The sequence below is a fragment of the Galendromus occidentalis genome, unplaced genomic scaffold (assembly GCF_000255335.2).
Source record: "Galendromus occidentalis unplaced genomic scaffold, Mocc_1.1 scf7180000077121, whole genome shotgun sequence".
Taxonomy (NCBI): Eukaryota; Metazoa; Arthropoda; class Arachnida; order Mesostigmata; family Phytoseiidae; genus Galendromus; species Galendromus occidentalis.
The window spans coordinates 858,337-878,802 of record NW_003805109.1 but is presented as its reverse complement, the minus strand read 5'-3'; the positions used below and the strand labels follow the sequence as shown (position 1 = coordinate 878,802).

General features: G+C 51.5%; 2 protein-coding genes across 2 annotated transcripts; both read left to right on the top strand.

The window, feature by feature from the left end:
* Positions 1–1,074: 1,074 nt before the first annotated feature.
* Positions 1,075–3,385, top strand: LOC100898350 (nicotinate-nucleotide pyrophosphorylase [carboxylating]). The gene is made up of 10 exons (XM_003741136.2): positions 1,075–1,396; positions 1,545–1,695; positions 1,806–1,883; positions 2,125–2,273; positions 2,353–2,453; positions 2,547–2,613; positions 2,719–2,850; positions 2,992–3,084; positions 3,159–3,239; positions 3,341–3,385. The coding sequence occupies exons 2-10, from the start codon at positions 1,554–1,556 to the stop codon at positions 3,383–3,385; spliced, it is 888 nt and encodes a 295-aa protein (XP_003741184.2). The 5' UTR covers positions 1,075–1,396; positions 1,545–1,553.
* Positions 3,386–12,391: 9,006 nt separating this feature from the next.
* On the top strand, positions 12,392–19,439 carry LOC100898204 (iroquois-class homeodomain protein irx-3). Its single transcript, XM_003741135.1, has 7 exons — positions 12,392–12,464; positions 13,018–13,172; positions 16,238–16,397; positions 16,484–16,557; positions 16,641–16,759; positions 18,844–19,150; positions 19,223–19,439. Exons 3-7 carry the CDS (start codon positions 16,251–16,253, stop codon positions 19,437–19,439), a joined length of 864 nt encoding a protein of 287 aa, XP_003741183.1. The 5' UTR covers positions 12,392–12,464; positions 13,018–13,172; positions 16,238–16,250.
* The last annotated feature ends 1,027 nt before the right edge of the window (positions 19,440–20,466 follow it).

Here is a 20,466-nt window from a genome sequence, read left to right as displayed (position 1 = left end):
TTGAACAGTCGAGAATCTTTCGCTATTGCCGGGGTCTTGTGGCAGCTCTGAGAGAGACGGAGTCAGAGATCTGTAAACCGAATCCCGAAGAGCCCGTACAGATCTAGGAGTTCCATCCGGGATGACAGTTCTTCAGCTGTGAAACCCGTAGTCCTTGTAGAAAAGAAAAACTCTTCGCGGAGATTCCGTGGCGGCATGGGTGATATCATCCGAGAGGATCTCCGAATCGCCTCTTTGCCGAAGAGCCTCCGCGAATGTCCCTCATGGACAATCTCGCAGAAGCCCTCGCGGCATCAAATTTTCTCGCAAAAGCGAATTCTGCATGGCGCCTGATTCATGGGAGCAGCGGCCGGCGTCGATAGGCAAAGGTTTGGACAGATGCGGAATTTCACAGCTTGGTACGATGAGCCCGTTTGTGTGAATGGTACTCGGGGAGGCGGATTGTGGTTAGCTCGCTTGCATCTCCTGCTCGCCAAGCGAAACTCGAGTGCGGTTCTCACAGAAGCTGAATCTTGATGGCTGAGAAAATAAAGCGCGTGTTTGCTCTCGCGAAGTCTTCGTCTTAGCTCAGCCATCCCCTATCGCCCTCCCCCCCTCCCCTATCTCACCATACCGGACCGGAGGCAAGCGGTGGACATTTGCGAGCTCGGCGCTTAATCTCTTTCCTCTCCCTCGACCGTGGCTCTATGGATAGCCTCGGGCAATCGTGGAGCATCAGAATCATCGTCTCGCGTCCGTCATGGGTGAGGAAGAGTTTCTATATCGCTGCGGGATGCGGGATTCCTAGATCCTGATTTCAAGTCCACGTCTCCCAGCTCCCGACCCGGTGAATCCACACAACCACTCTCAAATGACTCGCGATCTCTCGAAGGCGTAGACGATTTTTCCACTGATAGAGAGTCAGAAACTGAGATTATCGCTCAGCCTTCCGGGCAGTTCAACATGGCCAAACATTTCTCATGATCTTGCTTACGGAAAGAGGCGGCTATTTGACGCTCACGGAAATTCAGTCCGTAATCGTGTGTCGAGCGGTCACTGATTGATCCAATTAAGGAATCCGACGAATGAAACCTAGCCGACGGTGAACGGCATCGATGCTCGAAGCGGTCGGCCCGTTTTTCTATATCCTCTATTCTGTGAGTTCACACCGATGTCAGCTTCAACACAGTCGACATCGTTCATCTGTCAAAGCAGAACATCGAGCTGGGCTCGCGGATATTGTGGAGCGAACCTCCGGCGGCGGAGGCTGGAGTCGAATAAGTTCAATTCAGCATACGTGTCTTTCGTCGCTGTTGTTGTGATTTTTGATGTGGCATGAGCTCTGACCAGCGTCTCTGGCGCTGAGAGTGCTGCCTCAGTGAACCCTGTCAAGATTGTCCGTCTCACGCACGAAGAGGTACGCGAATACCAAAATATGTGGATCTAGAATCAAAACCTTGATCATCTCGTGTTTCATAGATGTCCAATCATCTGACCACTACCTATTCTGGTGGGAAGAATATTATTCCCGGGAACCCAGATCGTGAAGGAGTTCGTGCTTGCAGATCTGCAGAATGGCAGAATTCCTTCTGAATGTAATCCAGTTGGAAATCATGGCCCGGTCATGGATTTCCGAAGATCATTTGGGTCTGGATGCTTCCGCGGCGGTTGTCGGTGACGTTGCTATCACAGCTCATCTCTGGGGTAACTCCGAAGGTTAGTGAGTTATTTGCATTCTCGCGAGACCATGGGAGGAGAACAAAGGAGGGACTCCCAAATCACTCAGCAATCTCTGAGAGCTCAGCTTGAGGCGGTAAATTTTCCAGGGGTTTTGGCCGGCGTCCCGTTCGCCAACGTGGTCGCCAGGGAGCTCAATCTCAACATCACGTGGCTGAGGCATGAGGGTAGGATACACTGAGGCGTGCAGTTTCTCCTCAAAAATCAAAATGGTTCCTCTTAGATCAGACAACTTCGCGACTGGTGCGGGTTGCCCTTGAATTTTGTCGGCAAGAACGAGAGGGGAAAAAGTCCCTCCAGACTTAAGAGAATCGCCAAGCATTCGCCAAGCATTTACCAGATTCAGATGGGCACTCTCCCCATAAAGATTTTGAGGGCAAGCTTTCTTATTCCTTTCGCTCTCGCAAGGTGAATGGCTGCATCCCACGGTGAAAGTTGCTGAAATTTGTGGCCCGGCTAGACGTGTTCTACTGGCCGAAAGAACAGTGCTGAACACATTGGCTCGTGCGAGTGGAGTAGCGACCAGAACTCGGGGGCTTCGCGAACAACTAACTTTGGTAATTTTGGCGGAACTATTTGCTAATCAGATCGTCTTTGAATAAGCACGTTCGGCTCACCGGAGCATTATCCCTAAAGCTGAATTGGCGAGGGATTCTTGCCGGAACACGGCGAACCACGCCTGGTTTCCGCTTGATAGAGAAATACTCTCTTGTCATCGGTGGTGCGGACACTCATCGGTGAGTTGCTCAGAATGCAAGAACCTGCAAGACACCCAGAGAGTAATCTTTCCGAATTCGCTTGATGGAATTTTCGCCCGAAATTTCCCGCAGGAATGACTTGGCGTCGATGGTTATGCTGAATGCGAATCACATTCGCACTGCCGGAAACGTCAAAAAGGTTTGGTGTCTCACCGTTCTCTGCCGTGGACCAATGGGAATCCATTCATAGATTAAAATCATCTTCGCCGGCTGAATGATGTTCTCATGTGAAACTACACTCCAGGCAGTAACTATCGCTCGGAGAGTCGGCGGATTCACTAAAAAGGTGGAAGTCGAATGTTTGAGCCTCGAAGATGCTATTAATGCTGCCAGCGCCGGTGCAGATATCGTGATGCTTCAAGACTTCGTAGCCAAGGTGAGAGGAGCGAGAGCATAACCAGTGGCCAACCCCGCTACTCTCTCTAAGACGGGGGAAGGGGGCATCTAGAATCCCGGCTGCATTGGGACCGACAGTTCTAGTATAGGGGATAGAGAGTTCCGACTGACTTGTTTGCAGGAGCTCAATGAAACGACCGCGTATTTGAAAAAAGAATTCCCGAGGCTCATCATAGAAGCCTCTGGTTACAATCTCACAATCGATAACATCAAGGTGGGTCTGGCACTTTCGACATTCCGTGAACTTCCGCCGATCATAATTTATTTGTGGAGTGGGTTTTCCTCCAGGATTTCGCGCTGCCGGCAGTCGACATCATATCTACGGCCCAGCTGACTCAAGGATATTCTTCTCTCGAATTCAATCTCAAGGTGACTCATCGATCCGTCGTACGGGGGGATTTGACCAGATAAATGAATCACTTATGACCTATGACCGATCGAAGGGGAACACTGTATTGTTCTTCTTAAAGGTTGATGAGCCTCATGCGGACTGCGATCATACAAATGAGCAATGATAGAGAAGCCCGAAACTGTGTCCGTGGTCCGAATCTCGCGTGAACACGATGGGGATTCATGCTTTCCCATAGCCGTGTGGCTCATATTTTGATTCTGAGCTCAGAATCCGAATAAAATCGATGTGAATTGGTATTAAATCTCTGTCTCTCTCGCTCTACATTCTCTGAAGATATGGACGATGACCATCGATGCCTTATTGGGCTCAGGGCACTCAGGTGATATGCACTCAGGGAATTTCTAGTCTGTTGGAGAGCTCTGTTCACGAGGAATTCATGACGATTTCGCTCGCGGGAAACATTCGTAAACACTTCCGCTCGGAAGTTCCCCCCCCCCGTATTTCACGCGAGTCGCCCCCAACGCTGCGATTTCAAGTCGCTACAGAAGCAGCAGCATTAGCGTAATCCGTAATCGATGGACGATCCGGTCAACGGCACGCTCGAGGGAGTCAGAGCTTGAGGTCGAGAGTGGCCTTTCTTGACTAATCCATGCAGAGAAGTTCTGCGCTCGGGGGGAGGGGGGGCAGCATACGCCCGCCTACCGAGAAATCGGTCGGAAAGGATAGTCTCATAGGAACCAGGCTACTCTAACGAATGGGACTTCCCTTATCCGAGTCACGAGACAGCGGAGTCCCGAATTTCGTCCAACGAGTCCAGCCATCGGACCCAGGCAATAGTAAGGACGCTTATCCACAAGACTAATGATGGCATCTTCGTCTCCACGGGGCCTGTCCCATCGATCTACGTCATTTCGAAATCTGGGGACATCCGCACCGAAGGTCTGAAGTTTTCGCGGCTCCGATGGGCGACACACTAAAAGACAGGCTGGTGAATTCTCGATACCGAGATGGGATCGCAATAAACCACATTTCCTCAATGACAGCATAATTAATCAATGGAATATATTTCAAGGTACCGGGGAATCACGCAGATTCTTTCGAAGATACAGTTTGGGGCTTTCCGAATACGAACGGTTTCACGGTATTCCGAAAGGAGTTCTGGTCCTGAATCGGGACCCTCGCGTAGTATGCTAGCACGGTCGGGGTTTCCATCTCCCAGCAAGGTCTTTGAGTCACTCATTCTCGGGTACGGTATTCTACCCCGTCATTCTTGGGCTACGACCAAGATTCTACATCGTCCATCGACTTGATGGTCATGAGGATGGCATTCATTGCATCTAGCCGGCAGTTGCTGATTCCATATCAATTTTAGCTCACACGCATCGGCGCATCCCCATGCCTAATGCCTTGCCGTGTGCGTTGAGGAAAATATCAAGTCCATACATCTCCCCGGTCTCTTCCCGTTCTCATGATCCCTCACGGGACTCCGAGGGCGCAAGGCTTCAGAATCGCCCGTGGGAGCAGGGGCCGAGGCGACCAAGTGAGAGAATACGTCAAGAGCGACAGTGTTGCTCACGACGTCAGGCTTATGAGAACCGGGAGCTTCCGACGGTCGAATATGCCTCGAGAAGCAGGAGGAGGGACTAAACCCTAGAAATGTGATGGTGAAGAGCACGCTGCGTGCAAAGAGTTTCAGCTCCCACCGGGAACTGCGGCGGGCAGCAGACGAACCCGCATGCGGGGTTATCCATTTCCGAATATCTGTTGGTACAATACGCGAGGCGATTCCTGGAGAACCCGAGGGAGATCCGTTGAAGCTTAAGGACTCTGGACCGGAGCAATTCGGATCCCCAGACATCGAATGAGCGCCTTCCAGTTCGCTTCAGCACATGAACGAAGGTCAACGAGGACGCGATTCTGTACGGTGGTGCGGCGAACAGCGAGCTCAGCAACAGTCACTCTGCCCGGCAGCAGAGCAAAACGGCTCTAACCTATAACAACTTGTCGTCCTTATCCAGCCGTGGATGTGGATCGAGCGCGCTCCCTCTCGTTGCTTCCCCCGCCTGTCGATTGAGCTCCTCGCTGTCTCTCTGTTCCGATAGCCCAATCCAAAGAGCCCTCCGAAACGACGGCAGTTGGATCGACTCCTTACCATGCAGTCCCCTAAGCATGCAGGCCTACAAGCTAGTTGACTAGTCGCCCGGCCGTCCGTCCGGCCGGCCGGCCGGCCTTACAGTCCATTCGCTGCTACCACGACAGCACCGGCAGATCGGTTGCGGGAGCATTCGCCTCTCCCTTCGCTTTTCGCTCAGAGGCCTCTCTCCATGGGGCCGCGTGTGGGCGGGCTCTACGATCCTTGGAGGCGGACCCTGGACAGGGAGGAGCTTGCTTGTTTGAAACACGGGAACACATGTCATGAACACGGTGTAGAACAAGCCTCTGAACGAGTTTACTCCTCGGAAGGCTGCTCGCTGGTAGTCTTTTGGTCTGACAGTCAACTACCCGACAGCCAGTAAGGCAGGCAGAGAAGCAACTCACAGCAGGCAAGCAGTCAGTCAGTCAGTCCGTCACTTAGACCGTCAGTTAGTCTGTCTGTCTGCTTGCTTGCTCGTCGGTCCGTGCGTCCGCCTGCCGCTTATCGGTCGACCCGTTCGCTTGTCCATCACTGGGAGTGTCTGCCGTTCGTCTCTTGCGTTCAGTGTTCGAGTGGATTGAACGAGAGCATTTTTCGTCATCTTCAAACCAGCTGATCGCGGGAAAAGGTCCATATCCGCAGAAGACTTGTGTGCCCTCAGATTTACTCTGTCGAGTCACGAGCGCGAGTCCAGGTTCAGCAGGCGCATGCTCGGTTCGACATGCAGAGTCTATAGTGCTGTACGGGAAGGATCCGAGGGAGGCTCTGTCTCAATAGTTGCAGCGGATATTCCGTTGACTCCCGCGGCCGGTGTGTTGTCAAGCGCTGGGAATCGTGCAAGTGTGTTTTCGTTCACGTGTGCGAGCACCGCTACGAAGAGTGTGTGTCACGAGTGACTCTGTCCCTGCAAGCCACCTTCAGGTATCCTTCGAGGAAGCGGAATGAAGTCCTGGAGCTGACTCGTCTCCATCGCTTCCGCTCCATCGATCAGCAGACAAGTGGATGCCACTTGTGAGGACTTATAGCTGTGAACGGAACTGAGGAATCATCGAGTCTTCAGTGTCAGTGTCACCGATCATTAGTGTATCGACGGACCCATCCGAGGGGAGCGCTTTGAAGTCCCCAGGAATCGATTGTCTCGTGTGAAGCCGAGCTTGGAGTTCTCGAGTTTCCCATAATAATACGTGTGTGCGCAATGACTGATCGAAGCGGAGTCTGAGAAACGAATACTACACCCAGAGTGATCTCCGCACCGCAAGCCTCTGCATCGCTCCGTCATGTCCTACCTGGCGGCAAGTCCACATTTCGGTTATGCCGCTCCTCAATACAATGTCGCCGGGCCCGATCCGCAAGAATCACAGAACGCGTCAGAACCTCCGGCCCCCGAGGTAAGAGGATCCTCCCGATTTCATAGCCCGTGCAACTCTCCTCATCTCAGAATTCACGATCGATAGGCTCTTCGAATGAATCGGAAACCAATTATTTCGTGTGGCCATGCTACCCAGGTAGTAGGTAGATGAATCGAATGAACTCGGTTTGTCGGAAATGCGTGACTGGGTCACCGGTTCTAATTCTGGGTCGGCATCATTAATCAGGAATCCCATATATCAACTCTCAGAATAGTTTTCTGCTCAGTGAGTGTCTCCACTGTAGAGGAATCGATATCGACGCGCCGACATATATGTATCTGCTCCAACTCCAGCGGAGAGGCTGTCATTGAGCGATCATCGATTGCCATATTTCACTTATACCTCGTGATGGGAGGAGCCTGTCGATACGAATCTCGAACGGACACCAAATACGGAATTCGTCGACTGTCAAGGAGATCTTCGGGAAGCCGCGGAGTCCGGCCCAACCTCCAACAGCGTCTCCGCTCCTGCTCATAGCTCTGACGCTTGACGGCTTGTGGTGATCGATCAATGTCTCAGGAGATTCGCTCCTGATACGAGATCCGGGGGGCAAATCGATTCTGGAAGTCATTGTTCCCCTTGATGAAAGGAGCTGGACGACCCACGGTCGGGCTTCGGCGTACACCATGACATGAGACAAGTCCGACCACGAGCCCCGCGGACGGTAGGGGAATTCTTGCCAAAAATGGCAGAACGCAACGACCGTTTTCCTTACAGTCACCAGTATTCCTTTTAGAGAAATGTCTCTCTCTGTTGGTCTGGGAGCTCCCGGCGATTTCATTGGGTTTTGCGTGAGCGCCGCCACTTGCCTGACACGGGCTTCTGTGTTGGCGTCTTGACCAGGCGCAAAATACGAGCCGATTTCGTCGAACCTCCTAGGCTGCGAGGAATCTCCGGAAATATCACCGTCGGAAGGCCCCCAGAGCTAATCCAGAAGATGGATCCGAACTCCGGACCTGCCTCTACCTGGGAACAGGCCCGGGTCCCGGCTTGCATGAAGAGTCTCCCCCGAGTGCCGGGGATTCGGAAGATGCACTCTTCCTCGAGATGTACGTATGCATCCCGCTGCACCGTGCGAAGTGTCGTGGGAGGCTGATTTAGACTTTGGTCAATTAGACTTCGGCTGGGGACCCACTGCCTACTGCCGCGCATGGATCGAACTCCCGAGCGCAGGGAACCAGATCCCGCAGCTCAGGAGGAGCTCGACCTTCCTTCCGGCCAGTAGAGAGGCAACCGTCACTTATAATCACAGCCCACGAGCGACGGCCAGGAGACGTTCCCGAGGATAGGAACGAGCGGATGCCCTCATCCAGCGAATCCCAGTAGACTGATCTGGAATTTTCCGGGGGCTTCGAAACGACGGTTGAGGATATTTGCGTGTCCTGTGGAACAACAACATGCAGAACTCAATGAGAATGTATCGTCGAGCGAGCGGTTTCAAGGCTGAGTCCAACTGATCTGGAGCGCTCCTCCCATTCAAAAGTCCAGCAAAGACTCACGGAAGACTCAGGGAACACTCCGAGGCTCCTCGGAATGGCGGCTCGAAACGCGGGCTACTCGAAGCGTAGTGCGAGGTGCGAGAGATCCGCATTTGATCTGGTCGCTCGACATCTACGACATCAAGGCTTCCAGAGTGTGACGTCAGCCGCGATATCCTCAAGATCGGTTTCTCTTCCTTTTCATCGAGTCCGATCGACTCGAAAAGGGCGTTTCTATTTCCCTGTCCTCTACTGGATCCCCGTCGGGAGCTGCAATCTCAGAATGCTGAATGAAACATCCAAGCACGCTCTGACGTGCAAGACGATAAGTTGGGGGGAAATAGATTTATGAGGGCGCTGCAAGCGAGCTAACCGAGAAAATCTTTGTTTGTCCCGTCCCTCGCTCATCGCAGCCGACGACCGTCACAGCGAACGATTACGTGCATAGTGGAAGGGGCGCTAATCTGAAAACGCTCCTTTTCTAATGAAGTTATCTCCTCGTTGGGTGTGTTCTACTTGTTGAAGACGAGCGAATCTCCATCAGAAAAATTCCACCGCTGTCAGATCCATTCACCATCGGGCATCTGCACACATGGACATTTACTCTGTTATTGGTCACTACTCCTTGGCGCCGATTTTCGCTGAGATTATCGATTCCAATGATTGAGACTAAAACCGATTCCCATCTTTCCATGAGGGAGGCTCTCGCTCCGGGCTGCGGAAAAAAACTTCCCGAATTCTTCCTCAACGATTCGAGAGAATCTTGTGATAGCTGCTCAGTCAGTCGGACGCGACCGCAAGGTTGAAGCACACGGAGCGACTTTTCATCCTAATCACAGCGCGATTTTCGGTGGGAGATATTATCTTTTGGTCGGCTAGCTGAGGAGCTACCTCACAGAGTGGCTTATCTGCGTGAGCTCTAGCACCTCAATGAGTTATTGAGCTATCTGTGGAAGGCGCAGGTTACCCGATCGAGATTAACGGATGCATCCCCACGTTTGCAGCACCAGTAGCAGCGATATAATGGCTTTTTAAGCTGGTAGGTTTGACGGGACAAAACACCGCCAACTTCTGAAAGCTGATTGTACGAAGAGAGGTGTGGTCGTAACCGCCAGCGGCATTTTCTGTGATCATCCTACAAGGCTGACCCTGATCAAAGACTCACCGCACGGAGCCAGACGATCGACACAAAAATCGGTGATCTTTTCAAGAAGCTTGGGAATCGCTTTGCATTGGTCGAGATCTCGCGGGGTTCTGGAATTCTCGAGGGAGTGAAAAGCGGATGCGGTCAGTCAATGTTCCGAAGGCAGTCCCCGTCGCGCTTTAGAGCTTCCGCGCATTACGAGTGACCTTGATGACCGCTGAGGAGGCGAGAATATCTTGCGCGCGCGCGGGGAGACTGTTGAGAATTTCAAGAGGGGAGTAAAACGAAATTAAAACGTAATGCCACCATCATACTCATTCAGCATCCCTGCCGTCAGTCGGTTTGTCTTCTCGTCCCCTTGAACGTCCATGGGACCGGACGGTCTATCAGAGACGGTGGCATTTAGGCTGGTGGCAGCCGTCGTAGCAGACGGTGAAGACTTATCAGCAGTTGTTGGTCTGCCGAAAAAACTGCAGGCGGCGAGCGAGCTTTCTGTAAGCGACTCTCTTCCTCTGTTCTCGTCTGAATATATCTATCTATTCAGTATCAGTCCATCTATCTTTTTTGGGCGCATTGTTCGAGATAAGGAAAAAAAATTACAATGATAATGATGATGACGGCCGCAGCGTACAGAGTTCCGTTGCGAACGTCTGTCCCGAACTGGACAGGACCCATCAAGCACTCAAACACACTTCCGAACGATTGGACTACAGCAGGCAGCTGATAGACGTTCGTAAGAGACATTCCGCTAATGAATTCGTCATCAATGGATGGCCGTGCGTAGAGTTTTCCGCGAATCTGGAAACAGCCGTAAGTGAGTTCGTCTATTCTTCACTGCAGTTGTGAGAACTCTTCGGCTCCGCTCAAATGACGTCGGGTCGACTGGAAGCGGCTCAGAAACGTACGAGCGTCACTGCCGGTCGGGGTAAAAGACTAATTTTCAACTTGCTATAATTTGCCTCAGCTGGTTTGAGAGCGAGTATTTAGGGATTCAGGCCTCCGCGACTCGGAGTCGACGGTCCCGTCACCGACACCACAGAAAGTACACAAGGGATTCTTCATACGGGGTGATCCAGGCCAAACCAGACGTCACCACTACTGCTAGCACCGCCATCATCTCTTCGTCAGTGTCATTAGATCGCTATTAGCGACTGTGCTGGCGACAGACATAAATCACGTACGACTCGCTGGTTCTGACGCTGCCATCGCCCCCTCCGCTGTTTTGTTGTTTCATTTTAGTGTTGCCGTCATTCACGGGGCTGTCTCTGAAAGCATACCGGGACCGCGACGAGTCTCCCATCCGTATTACTGAACAGAACGAAGCCAGATCAAAACTAAATGCTCGAGTTGGTCAATGTCGCATGACAGCGAAAGTACTACCATCGACGACATCATGGATCCGTCCAAAAACAGCTGCCTCCGTGCATTTTTTCTCTTGTCGAATTTTCGCTTGGCTCGAGTGTCCGTCATGCGTCCATCGCAGACGGGAGGTATAACTCTTGACAGAACGGTATAAATTTGGACGCGCGCTCATGATTTCCGGCTGACCCGGATCCCTCTCACGGTCTAAATTCAGAGCCTCATTCGCGCATCATATAGAGTCAGCAGTTGAAGGGGAGGGGGCGGGAGTAAATTCTTCCACTTTCTTCTGAGTGCATGATCACACCGATGATCATGAGGATGATGTTGCTGCGCGAGCTCCGAACTCGTTCGCCGTTCAATATCTGACCTAGTCGAATTATCCGTTCGGGTCATACCGAACAACATCATTACAGCGATGAGCCGTGCTGTTGCTTGCTTCGACAAGCACCGCGGCAGACCGGCTGGACCAGAATCCGGCGGAGTTGGTCCGTAGTGTCTGTAGACAGTGGAACACATGTCCGACATCGAGTCGTACGCCCTCAGCGCAGTCGTCGCATTAACAAACGGAGGGCTTTGTGCTCCGCTACCGATGAGCGAGCTTTACACGTCGGAGTACGTCGTTTCACTCGAACTTCCGCGATCACGTATCATACGGACTTACTGGTCCGAGGACCGGCGGACTCGTATCAATCCTAATCATTCAGCTCTTTTTTATATCGAGTTTGTTTTTCGACCCGAGTTCACGAAAGCGATGAGACGGTTCTGCGAGAGACTGACTCTTCCTTTTATTCCGAGCAATGAGATTCCCACACCTCGGCAGTAGTCGGATCCATGAGGCGAGATCCGTACGTCACGACATCAGTAGCCGCCGATGGTTTTTTTTCTAGTGACGTGAGTGAGCGATGATACCATCGGATATGTCCAATGCTCCGAAGGGGGATCATGAGAACAATTAGACTTGTTCGTTTTCGTTGAACAGACACCGCCGAAAAAATGTAGTCGCGTATTCATGTTCGCTCGTCTATTTGTACGGTCTTCGTATGTTCTAATAAGTATGCATCCGCCAGACTCAACTAAAATTTAGCGGTTATCTGTTCCTAGCTAGGCGGGGTTCGTCATTTATGCCCGGTGGTCGTCACGTATACTTTTTGATTACTCAGTTTGATAGCCGAGCGACCACCCCAACCAGTGCTGGCTCGTTCGGCCTCGTCGTCGGTGCACTTACCTATAAGTAGTCCCAAACTGGAAACTACCGCCGACGAGAAGCATCAGACGATAATTTCCGCGCGAAGGAATCGCCCCCGTGCGTACGACTCTTCCTCGAGAGTGGCCAGGGCTCGCGGATCTTGAGGCCTGCCGCGAGCCGCGAAGCTGTCCGGCAATCCAACCGACCAGGAATAGGAGTTTCTGCTGATAAGATTGGTGGATGCCTCCTTCTAAATCCGTGCGATTCCCTTGCTTTGTAGGTCCACCGCTTAGGCACCACGCCACAAAACACTTCCTCCTCGTCTTCACCTGCTGCGCCGTCTCCGCCGGGCAACTACATTTCGTCTAGATCGACATTAGGAGTGTCACACGACCCCGTCGCGTCACTTGGGTCTCTCGGGGGACATCACGATGCGAGAACAGAAGATCCATCGATTCCTTATGATAGTTTCCACTCTTCAAGTCTCTACCATTCAACGAGGTTGCCCTCGGGCGCACCTCCATTAACAGTGAGTGTTTTCGCCTGGTTATAGATTGGGCGAGTGATTTTGATTTAGAAAAAAAAGGAAACAAAAAGCCTGATCCCTTCATCGGGGATAAGCTGTTGCATTCCCGACTGCCCGAATGATAAGGACGAATAGCCCCGCCTGGATTTTTATTTAGTGCATCATGTTATACTGACTCTGGGCAACATGTGCTGGCCTACTTATTTGGTACAATGCATGCGCTGGGTAATGAGTGGATTCGAATGAGCCGCAATTCGATGCGAACGATGGATCCAGATCGAATCGTCGCTGAAAAACGAAATTTGAAAATTGCGACTGCCCATTGTGCCACTGCGGTTGCCATTGTACCGATTGATGCAAAAATTAAATTTATTATTTTCGTGGGCAAGCCAACGGAGCTCACGAGATCTTGCGGAAAAGTAGTATCTCGCCTCTCCGCAAGGAACCGGAAGCCAATTGATCTGGTTGCCTCTTCCATGTAGTGGATTTTTGTACGTGATGAACATATCGATACGGTACTATCTGCTGAAAGAGCGTATCGACCTGACTGTTGCAGGTGAATGGTCTGTACCAGTCGTCCACAGATTCCGCTCCGAGTGGATATGTTCCGTCTGCACCTTTCTACCCTGCGAGTGGCAACTGGGGAGTCCCTCCCGCGGGCGGCTATCCCTACGATCCGGCGGGGTTGGCCTATACACCCTATGGAGACCGGTAAGCACTAATTTCGCACTCATTAGCATTCGATCCATATCAACGATCTTCGATTGATTCCAACCCATTTCTTGGTGCGTGAGACATCCCCGAAAAATGCTGATTGTTTAATGGGAAGCCTCTAAAAACTCGAGTGTCTCCCCGGGGCGTCCCCTCTCGCTTGAGGCTCTTATACCCCGGGAGTGTATCCGTGATGCTTCTCTTTGCTTTTTTCTCTCCCGCTCGATCCCGATTCCCTGGGGTCTGCTTCGCTTGAATCCGAAAAGACAATAAAAACCGGCTTAGTAACAGAGTCAACTCGCTGGCTTTGTTGTGTGTCTTTGATGGGGGTATTTCTCTCTATGACTTCCTACCTCCCATCTTTGTGCAACTCACTGCATCGAAACGACAAACCAAAACAACAAAACGAGGTGCACCCGACTCGAAGTGAGCAACGCCCTCAGCCTCGAAGGGTGTGCAGCGTGGAGAAGTTCCCCGTATTTCGAGTGTGGAGGACTCTCGAAGAGGAACAGGGAATAATTGCGAATAAGCGCGTCCGCTTCCGTTCCTTCCGTATGAGTCCCTCCGTTTCAGCACAATGATATAGTTAGGAACAAGTTGGAGGAGAGAGAGGGCTCCTTCTTCGATTCATCAGGGTATTCTGGCTATTGCTCACTGCTTGAATGAAACAGGACGAGGACGAGAATTGCTCCACCCTGATTTGTTGTGTCAGCGACGAATTGAAACGGCTCCTCGTTCGAGCCACCTGAAACAAAAACTCGAAACTGCCCAGGAGCGTCTGCGATGTTTGAAACTCAGCCGCCCATCTACGAAGGCCGTCATGGCAATCCAAGCGAGGTGACGAAGAGGGGCGCGAAAGGTTTCCGGAAATTCGTATCGCCCAGAACAAATTTCCGGTCCGCGAACCGCGCGCCGGCCTTTTGCGTCGAACTCGCGGAGTGCGTCCATCGTTCCGCGCTCGGATCTCTTGTGACTAGTACACACAGATTTATGTACGAAGACGAGGTAGCAAGCTCTCGGCTTCCATTCACAGGTTTCGTTTGACAGCTCCGCGCGGCTACAATTTGTCCCGCCGGGCGGATGACGACGACGACGACTCGACTCGCTCGAGACGGGCCGAGGGAACCGCTCTCGAGCTGACAATTCGCTCTCCTGCAGTGAAAAAAACTCGTTCCCAAGGGACAAGTGTTCAGTGACTTGTCGCTCGTTCGTTCGCCTCTCGTCTAAGCTTCGTCCTCTGCGAGCTGGGTGTAATGGCTCTTGTCCTTAAGTGGACCATTGACTCGTCAGGATTGGCTAACAATCAGAAATCATCAAACATCGATTTTGTACTCATTATGGTGGAGCTGATTTCCAATCGACCCTCAATGACAAGGTCGGGGAAGATATGCGTGCATCCTCGGGTGCCAAAGGCATCGGTGATCTCATCGAACGGAAATTGGCCAGAGCGGGATCAGACCTAATCCAAACCGTAGGGTCTGCCCAATTCCCGAATATAAACAAGACAAATCATTCCTGCAGAGAATAATTCTATTTCCCCTCGTCGAATCTCTCGGATGACATCTTCAAACACAATGCAACCTTTGAGGAACTGTTCAACGCCTAGTGGTGCCACGCCGTTCCGCTTCTCTCTGTATCCTCGAGTGAATGCAGGCAGATAGCATCAACGGTCGGAAGCTCGGGGTTGACTGTTCCGTAGGGTACTCAGGGTGCGAGCTCTTCAAATTTGTCACTCCTATTGACAGCGCGCACATCTCTAGCGATCGAGCTGGGTTCCTTGTATTTCTCTTCATCGACATAATGCGTGAACCTATGGGCCATGATAGTGCGAAAAGCCGACTCAGACCGCTTGTTGATTCTCATCGCGCTACCGTATCGGGAGCCCACGTATACACGCTCCATTCCGAAATGTGAAACTCTAATGAATTAGGAGGGGGTACGATTTCCTCTTTTTAGTCCCCCATCGATCGAGACGCTCGCTCGCTCGGTCTAACCTGCGCCGAGCGTTTGCTCAGATCGCCCGATAAACTTCTGATTGAGATGCTATCTGAATCATTATTCGCTACTTTAGCCAGATGGCTCCTACAATAACAATCGCGACTGCAGCTTATACATCTCCTGCTTCTTTCGCTACGAGCATGCTACTACCGACAGAAGCAGCGACATTCGATACGATCACTTAAATTGAGCATTGTGACTAAAATTGAGGTCCAGCAAATCGGATCCTGCTCTATGTTCAGTATTTTGGGTTTAGGCTCCAAACGATGGCACTCGGTTGCCTTCTCAAGGTAACACGCAGCCCGAGACGGGAACAAGATTGGAGAAAAAAGGCTAAATTCCGCGCTGCGATCGGAAATAGGCCGAATAATGAGTAGACGTGCATTTCTGTCAGCGAGCCAGTAGCCGGTTTCTTTTCGAGAATTATTCGAGAAGGATAATCTCGGTGAAAATTATGCGAGTGTCCTGAATCCTGTTCAGTCAGTCGACCGACAGAAGTGCACCGGAAGCACGGGGATACAAGCTCACTCAGCAACAGGCGAACACACACGATGTCAATATGTTAATGAGATTCTGATCCAGTTCGTGTCGGCTCTCATCGACGTCAGCGCGCCGCAGACGAACACGGCCGTTGAGTTCTGGCGGCGTGCTTTAGGCGGACTCTCATGATAACGCATTTATTCAATTCGCCGCTCGTTGGTGATTTCCCGAATTTTTTTTCGAATATAAATCAAGCATCTCACTGACAAGCGACAAGAAACTCAGTGAGACAAGTCTGCGTAGCGCTTTGAAGCGAGGCAAGCTCGAAAATTGAAAGGAAGCTTATGAAGTCCAAGAAAACCGAGCCATCACGCGCACATCTGCGGCTGCGTTGTTGACGCTGGACCTCGCGGAGGAACCGAGTCGATTTTTGCAGCCGGCTACTCCCTCCAGCGAGCGAGAGTCGGATTCGAATCCGCTGGGCATAGCCTTCCGAACAGTGCTTGTCGAGTCCCGCGCTATAGGTCCGGGGAACCCTGTCGAACATGTGAGAGAAGAATAATGTGGATATAAATTTTCCCGAGCAGCTATTCGTCAACAATGGATTCGGTCGCCAGAAGGAAGAACGCCACCCGTGAAACAACGAATACATTGAAAGCGTGGCTCTACGAGCATCGGAAAAATCCCTACCCGACGAAAGGCGAGAAAATCATGTTAGCTATCATAACCAAGATGACCCTCACACAAGTAAGTAATTATTTTTAAGGCCCGTTTCTGTATAACGCGTAAGGTTCGCCAGTCTGCTCATTCGCGCTTCCATCGCTCTTCCGTAGGTTTCGACATGGTTCGCGAATGCACGGAGACGGCTGAAGAAAGAAAACAAGATGACGTGGGAACCGCGCAATAGGTGAGCTTTCTACTCCCTCCCTTCCGACATCAGTCCGTAGTAGGAATGAAGGAGTCATCTGTACAAGAGTTTGATTTTGCCAGACCTGCGGAGGAGGAGGATAAGACTCGGACAAACGATGAAGATGACGAAGACGACGATGACGTGGGTCCTCAGTCTGACGAACGCGATAGAGCCCCGAACCAGATCAGCAACAAGAACGGTCAGTGAGCTAGAATCCTCCTCCCTTGAGATCGACTAGGACCGGATCGATTCATCGTCTCAGTCGCTGCCATAGATATGTATCGGCATTCAGGCATAGTCATTCGACTGCTAAGACGGACGTAGAAACTTTTTTTCCGGCCGAAATTTCATCACAATCATTATTGTAATTCTTTTGTTTCCTACTCGTTGCGCGCGAAGTTTCAAGGGACGACTCGACGGTCGAGGAAAGCGATGAAGAGAATAGAAAGATCATTCCGAAGGCGCGGCGGCAGCGCCAGCAGACCGACTGACAGAAACAGAAAAACTTATACACTACAAAACTTCTTCCCATTTCTAGAATGCGTTTAGTTGAGCGACAACAATTCAACTGCGCGGAAACCCATCTGACGTGTGATGATTTTTCAAATTAATGACTCTACGATGCTTAGCGGCGTTTGCCAGCTCCGGCTGGCCTCCAGGCTCCGGAGCTCCCCACCATTAGTCCAAGAATTCCTCCTCCAGTTCCTTCAGGGAAAGCTCCTGGAGGCAAAGCGACGAACAGCGGAGCCTCAAAGAACTGTCGTCCACGAGGCATCGTCCCGCGAAAATAAGTTCCGGGAAAGACCTGACGTCTTCCATCGGTTCCGTACGGTGACTTGGGATAAGACATCCGTCCGGTGATTAGAGCGTGATTCTGGTGCGTTGGCACCAGAGCGAAGTAAACGGAATGCCTTCTGTTTGATCCGGCCGTATCACAAATAGTCGAGCTTTCTCATTTCGTTTTGCTAATGGCTTGTGGCTTACACAGAACGGCTCTTAAAGATGGTTCTAGGCGTCCGGTAGCGAGCGATGAAGGCTACCATCAATGCTTGGACTCGCAAATCTCAAGTGTCCGGCTCGGTTTCTATGCGGGCGAAGCCATGATACCGCCATCCATCTATCTACCTATGAGTCGGACGGTCCGTTCGTCTGTCTGTCTGCCTGCCTGCCTGCCTGCTCGGCCGTCTGTCGGTCTGTCTGTCCCACAGTCAGTCGGTCGGTCAGTCCATCCGCCATCTATCTGTCTATCCATCCATACTTTCTTCCATAACGAGTCAAGATTTTATGATATTTGAGCACGCGATCCACTAAACGCATCTGCGCGCGTTGCTTGAGCGCTTCGGTGGCGTCGAGTAGACCTGGTCGTCGTCTCCATCGTCGTCGTGAACTCTTCGTTCGCTTCTGATACATTCGGAGTGCCGCCCCTTATTTCGAAGCGATATATCTTTGGAGTTCCGCACCGTGAAATATAGAATTATCATAGCGACACCTCTGCAGAGGGGCGTGGGCGAACAGTGCTGTTCCGCTTGGCGTCGACGTAACTTCCCCCGATTGGTGGAAATCCACTGTGCTTCTGTCCGAGAATAAATGCGAAGAGCAGTCCGAACCAAGCTTTCCGACTCGTTTTTCCGCGGTGAAAACCGAACTCGCCTCTGCTCGACTGACTCGGGCCTCCGAATTCCCCGCCGAGGGAGAGCCGAGAGAAGTATTTGTCCTCCCGTGAGCACAACACCGAGCGCAGGACCACTTAACTCATTACTCGAATGAATGCATCTAGCTCACTTGGACTGCCGCGTCGGAGCACCTCCGAGAAGCAACGAACATCGCGAGCCAATTCCGTTTGTCTGTAGTTCGGTCCTCGTTTTCGGTGAGATGAGCAGTACTCGTTTCCAGAACAGTTATGCGAAACTGGAGGAATATTCCCCATCTGAGGCATATATACAAATGAATAAGCGTCGGGAAGCAACTTAAAGAAGTCGATTGATGAAGTCGGTCGATACCACCAGCAGAATCGATCGTCAGCAAGCCATCTTGAATCTAGTGTTACACGACGGCAACGAATCGAGATGAACATCTACCTTCTCGGCAGATTCGAAATGAACCGCAGACATGACATCTCCACACGGATCGATCCGAGAGAAACTCGAGTTCCATTTTTAAATATGCGCGTTCGAATTGGCACCTTGGCGCTGATCCTGGTGGCGAGCACTGCGGCGGTACTCGCTCCGTGAATCCGATAAGATCCTCATTGAAAAACCAACAAGGAAAGCTGAATAATTACAGGTGTGACTCGAACGCCGTATCCCACCTCCGCTTCGTCCCGTTACGAGTCATCGAACGCGGATCTTTCACGTGAGCCCACGGATGCGCACAGTCTCCCGAAATACGCGGAGAAGTATCACAACAGCTCGCCAGAGGTGACGCAGAAGTACCTCTCACCTGAAAAGTACCATTGTGTTCCCACACATCCGGACACCAGTCGAAGTCCTTTCCACGGCGGGCATATGTTCGGTTCGTCGACGAGTCCCAAACCCAAAATCTGGTCACTAGCACAGACAGCAGCTCAAAGCGAGCTCCTCGAAGCCAGCAGGTGAGTTCGGGATCTGCTTACGACACTTCCCTCGATGAAGATAAGAGGTCTCATAGCGCTCTCTTCTCTCAGGTACTACGGCGGCGATGGTTCGTACTTTGGGCCGACCGATTCCTTCATACCCCAATCGAAATATCACGCTAGCAGCGGGAATGAGGTGACTCACAAATACCACAGTCCGTCCCAGCAACAGGGCCAGTGGTCTCCGGCCGGACAAGCGTTGAATCTCGCGGCACCCGACGAGCGCAAAAGTCCATACGATACCGAATACAGAGCTCAGTCGATGTAATCGTGTCGTAGGTAGTTATAGCGCTGATTCGTGTACATAGTTAGCTTCGAGTACGGGAGCTCCTGACTAACGATAGACGGGCCTCCCTGCTTAGTGGATTAAATTATATACATAATGTAAATACGATGCATGCAATCGACATCTTGAAAAATTCGGGGAAATCGGAGATAGTTCCATGCGGGATTTTCCAAGCGATCCCGGGGTCGCCACCGAGTCCCCACACTTCCTAACGATGGTTACATGGGAGTTCCGGGAAACGTACTAGAGCTCGAACGGCGAACATTGCTCGCCCGTTCTAGATTCCCCTCTGTCTCGCGAGGAAAATTCCATACACTGGCCATGGGAGAGAAGAGGGCGCGCAGTCAATGTAATCGAATGGAGAGCGACATAAAGTCACAAGAAGCTATGATATTTCTGCCTACATCCGCTGACCCGTTTGCAACTTCTGTATTCTGATATTGGCGCTGGAAAACGGGACCATGGAAGGTTTATTCACACACATCTGCCCTAATTGCCTAAAACGGAGATCGACGATTCGTATCTAGCTCTTATTTTCCTTTACGGCTGCGCTTAATAATATGTCGAAAACGATGCCCGCAAACTTTTTCCGACCCTACGGTGGTCCGACGACCATGAACCATGGATACGACTTCGTATGATGAACGAGAACGCGTTTATTTTAGAATTTCGTGCGAACAATCAATCTCAGAGTCGGAAACCATAGAGACGTGGAACGAATTCACTACAGATGGGTACTTTCGAGATCCGACTCGGATGAATTGTTAAGAGCTCGAGTCGGGCGAAGCTGAAATAAACTGATGCGTTATGCTGCACTATCAATCTGTAATCATTCGTAGAGGTCCGACGGGACCGATGTTCAGCAGCTTCTGGGATCAGCAATTAGACAAAGAACGACACCGAGTTTGGTTTCGGACTATTCCGCCGAAAATCCCCTCGGTTGAGAGAAAAAGAGAAAGCATCGCGAATCCGGATGATTCCAACTCACGGCTGAACTTTGCTCACCTTC

Coding starts and splice junctions, on each gene's coding strand:
- LOC100898350 (XM_003741136.2), top strand. CDS start 1,554: ATGGCAGAATTCCTTCTGAATGTAATCCAGTTGGAAATCATGGCCCGG. Junction 2,454..2,546: donor GGTGGTGCGGACACTCATCG/GTGAGTTGCTCA, acceptor AATTTCCCGCAG/GAATGACTTGGCGTCGATGG. Junction 2,851..2,991: donor TTCAAGACTTCGTAGCCAAG/GTGAGAGGAGCG, acceptor ACTTGTTTGCAG/GAGCTCAATGAAACGACCGC.
- LOC100898204 (XM_003741135.1), top strand. CDS start 16,251: ATGGATTCGGTCGCCAGAAGGAAGAACGCCACCCGTGAAACAACGAAT. Junction 16,558..16,640: donor ACGTGGGAACCGCGCAATAG/GTGAGCTTTCTA, acceptor TGATTTTGCCAG/ACCTGCGGAGGAGGAGGATA. Junction 19,151..19,222: donor GAGCTCCTCGAAGCCAGCAG/GTGAGTTCGGGA, acceptor CTCTTCTCTCAG/GTACTACGGCGGCGATGGTT.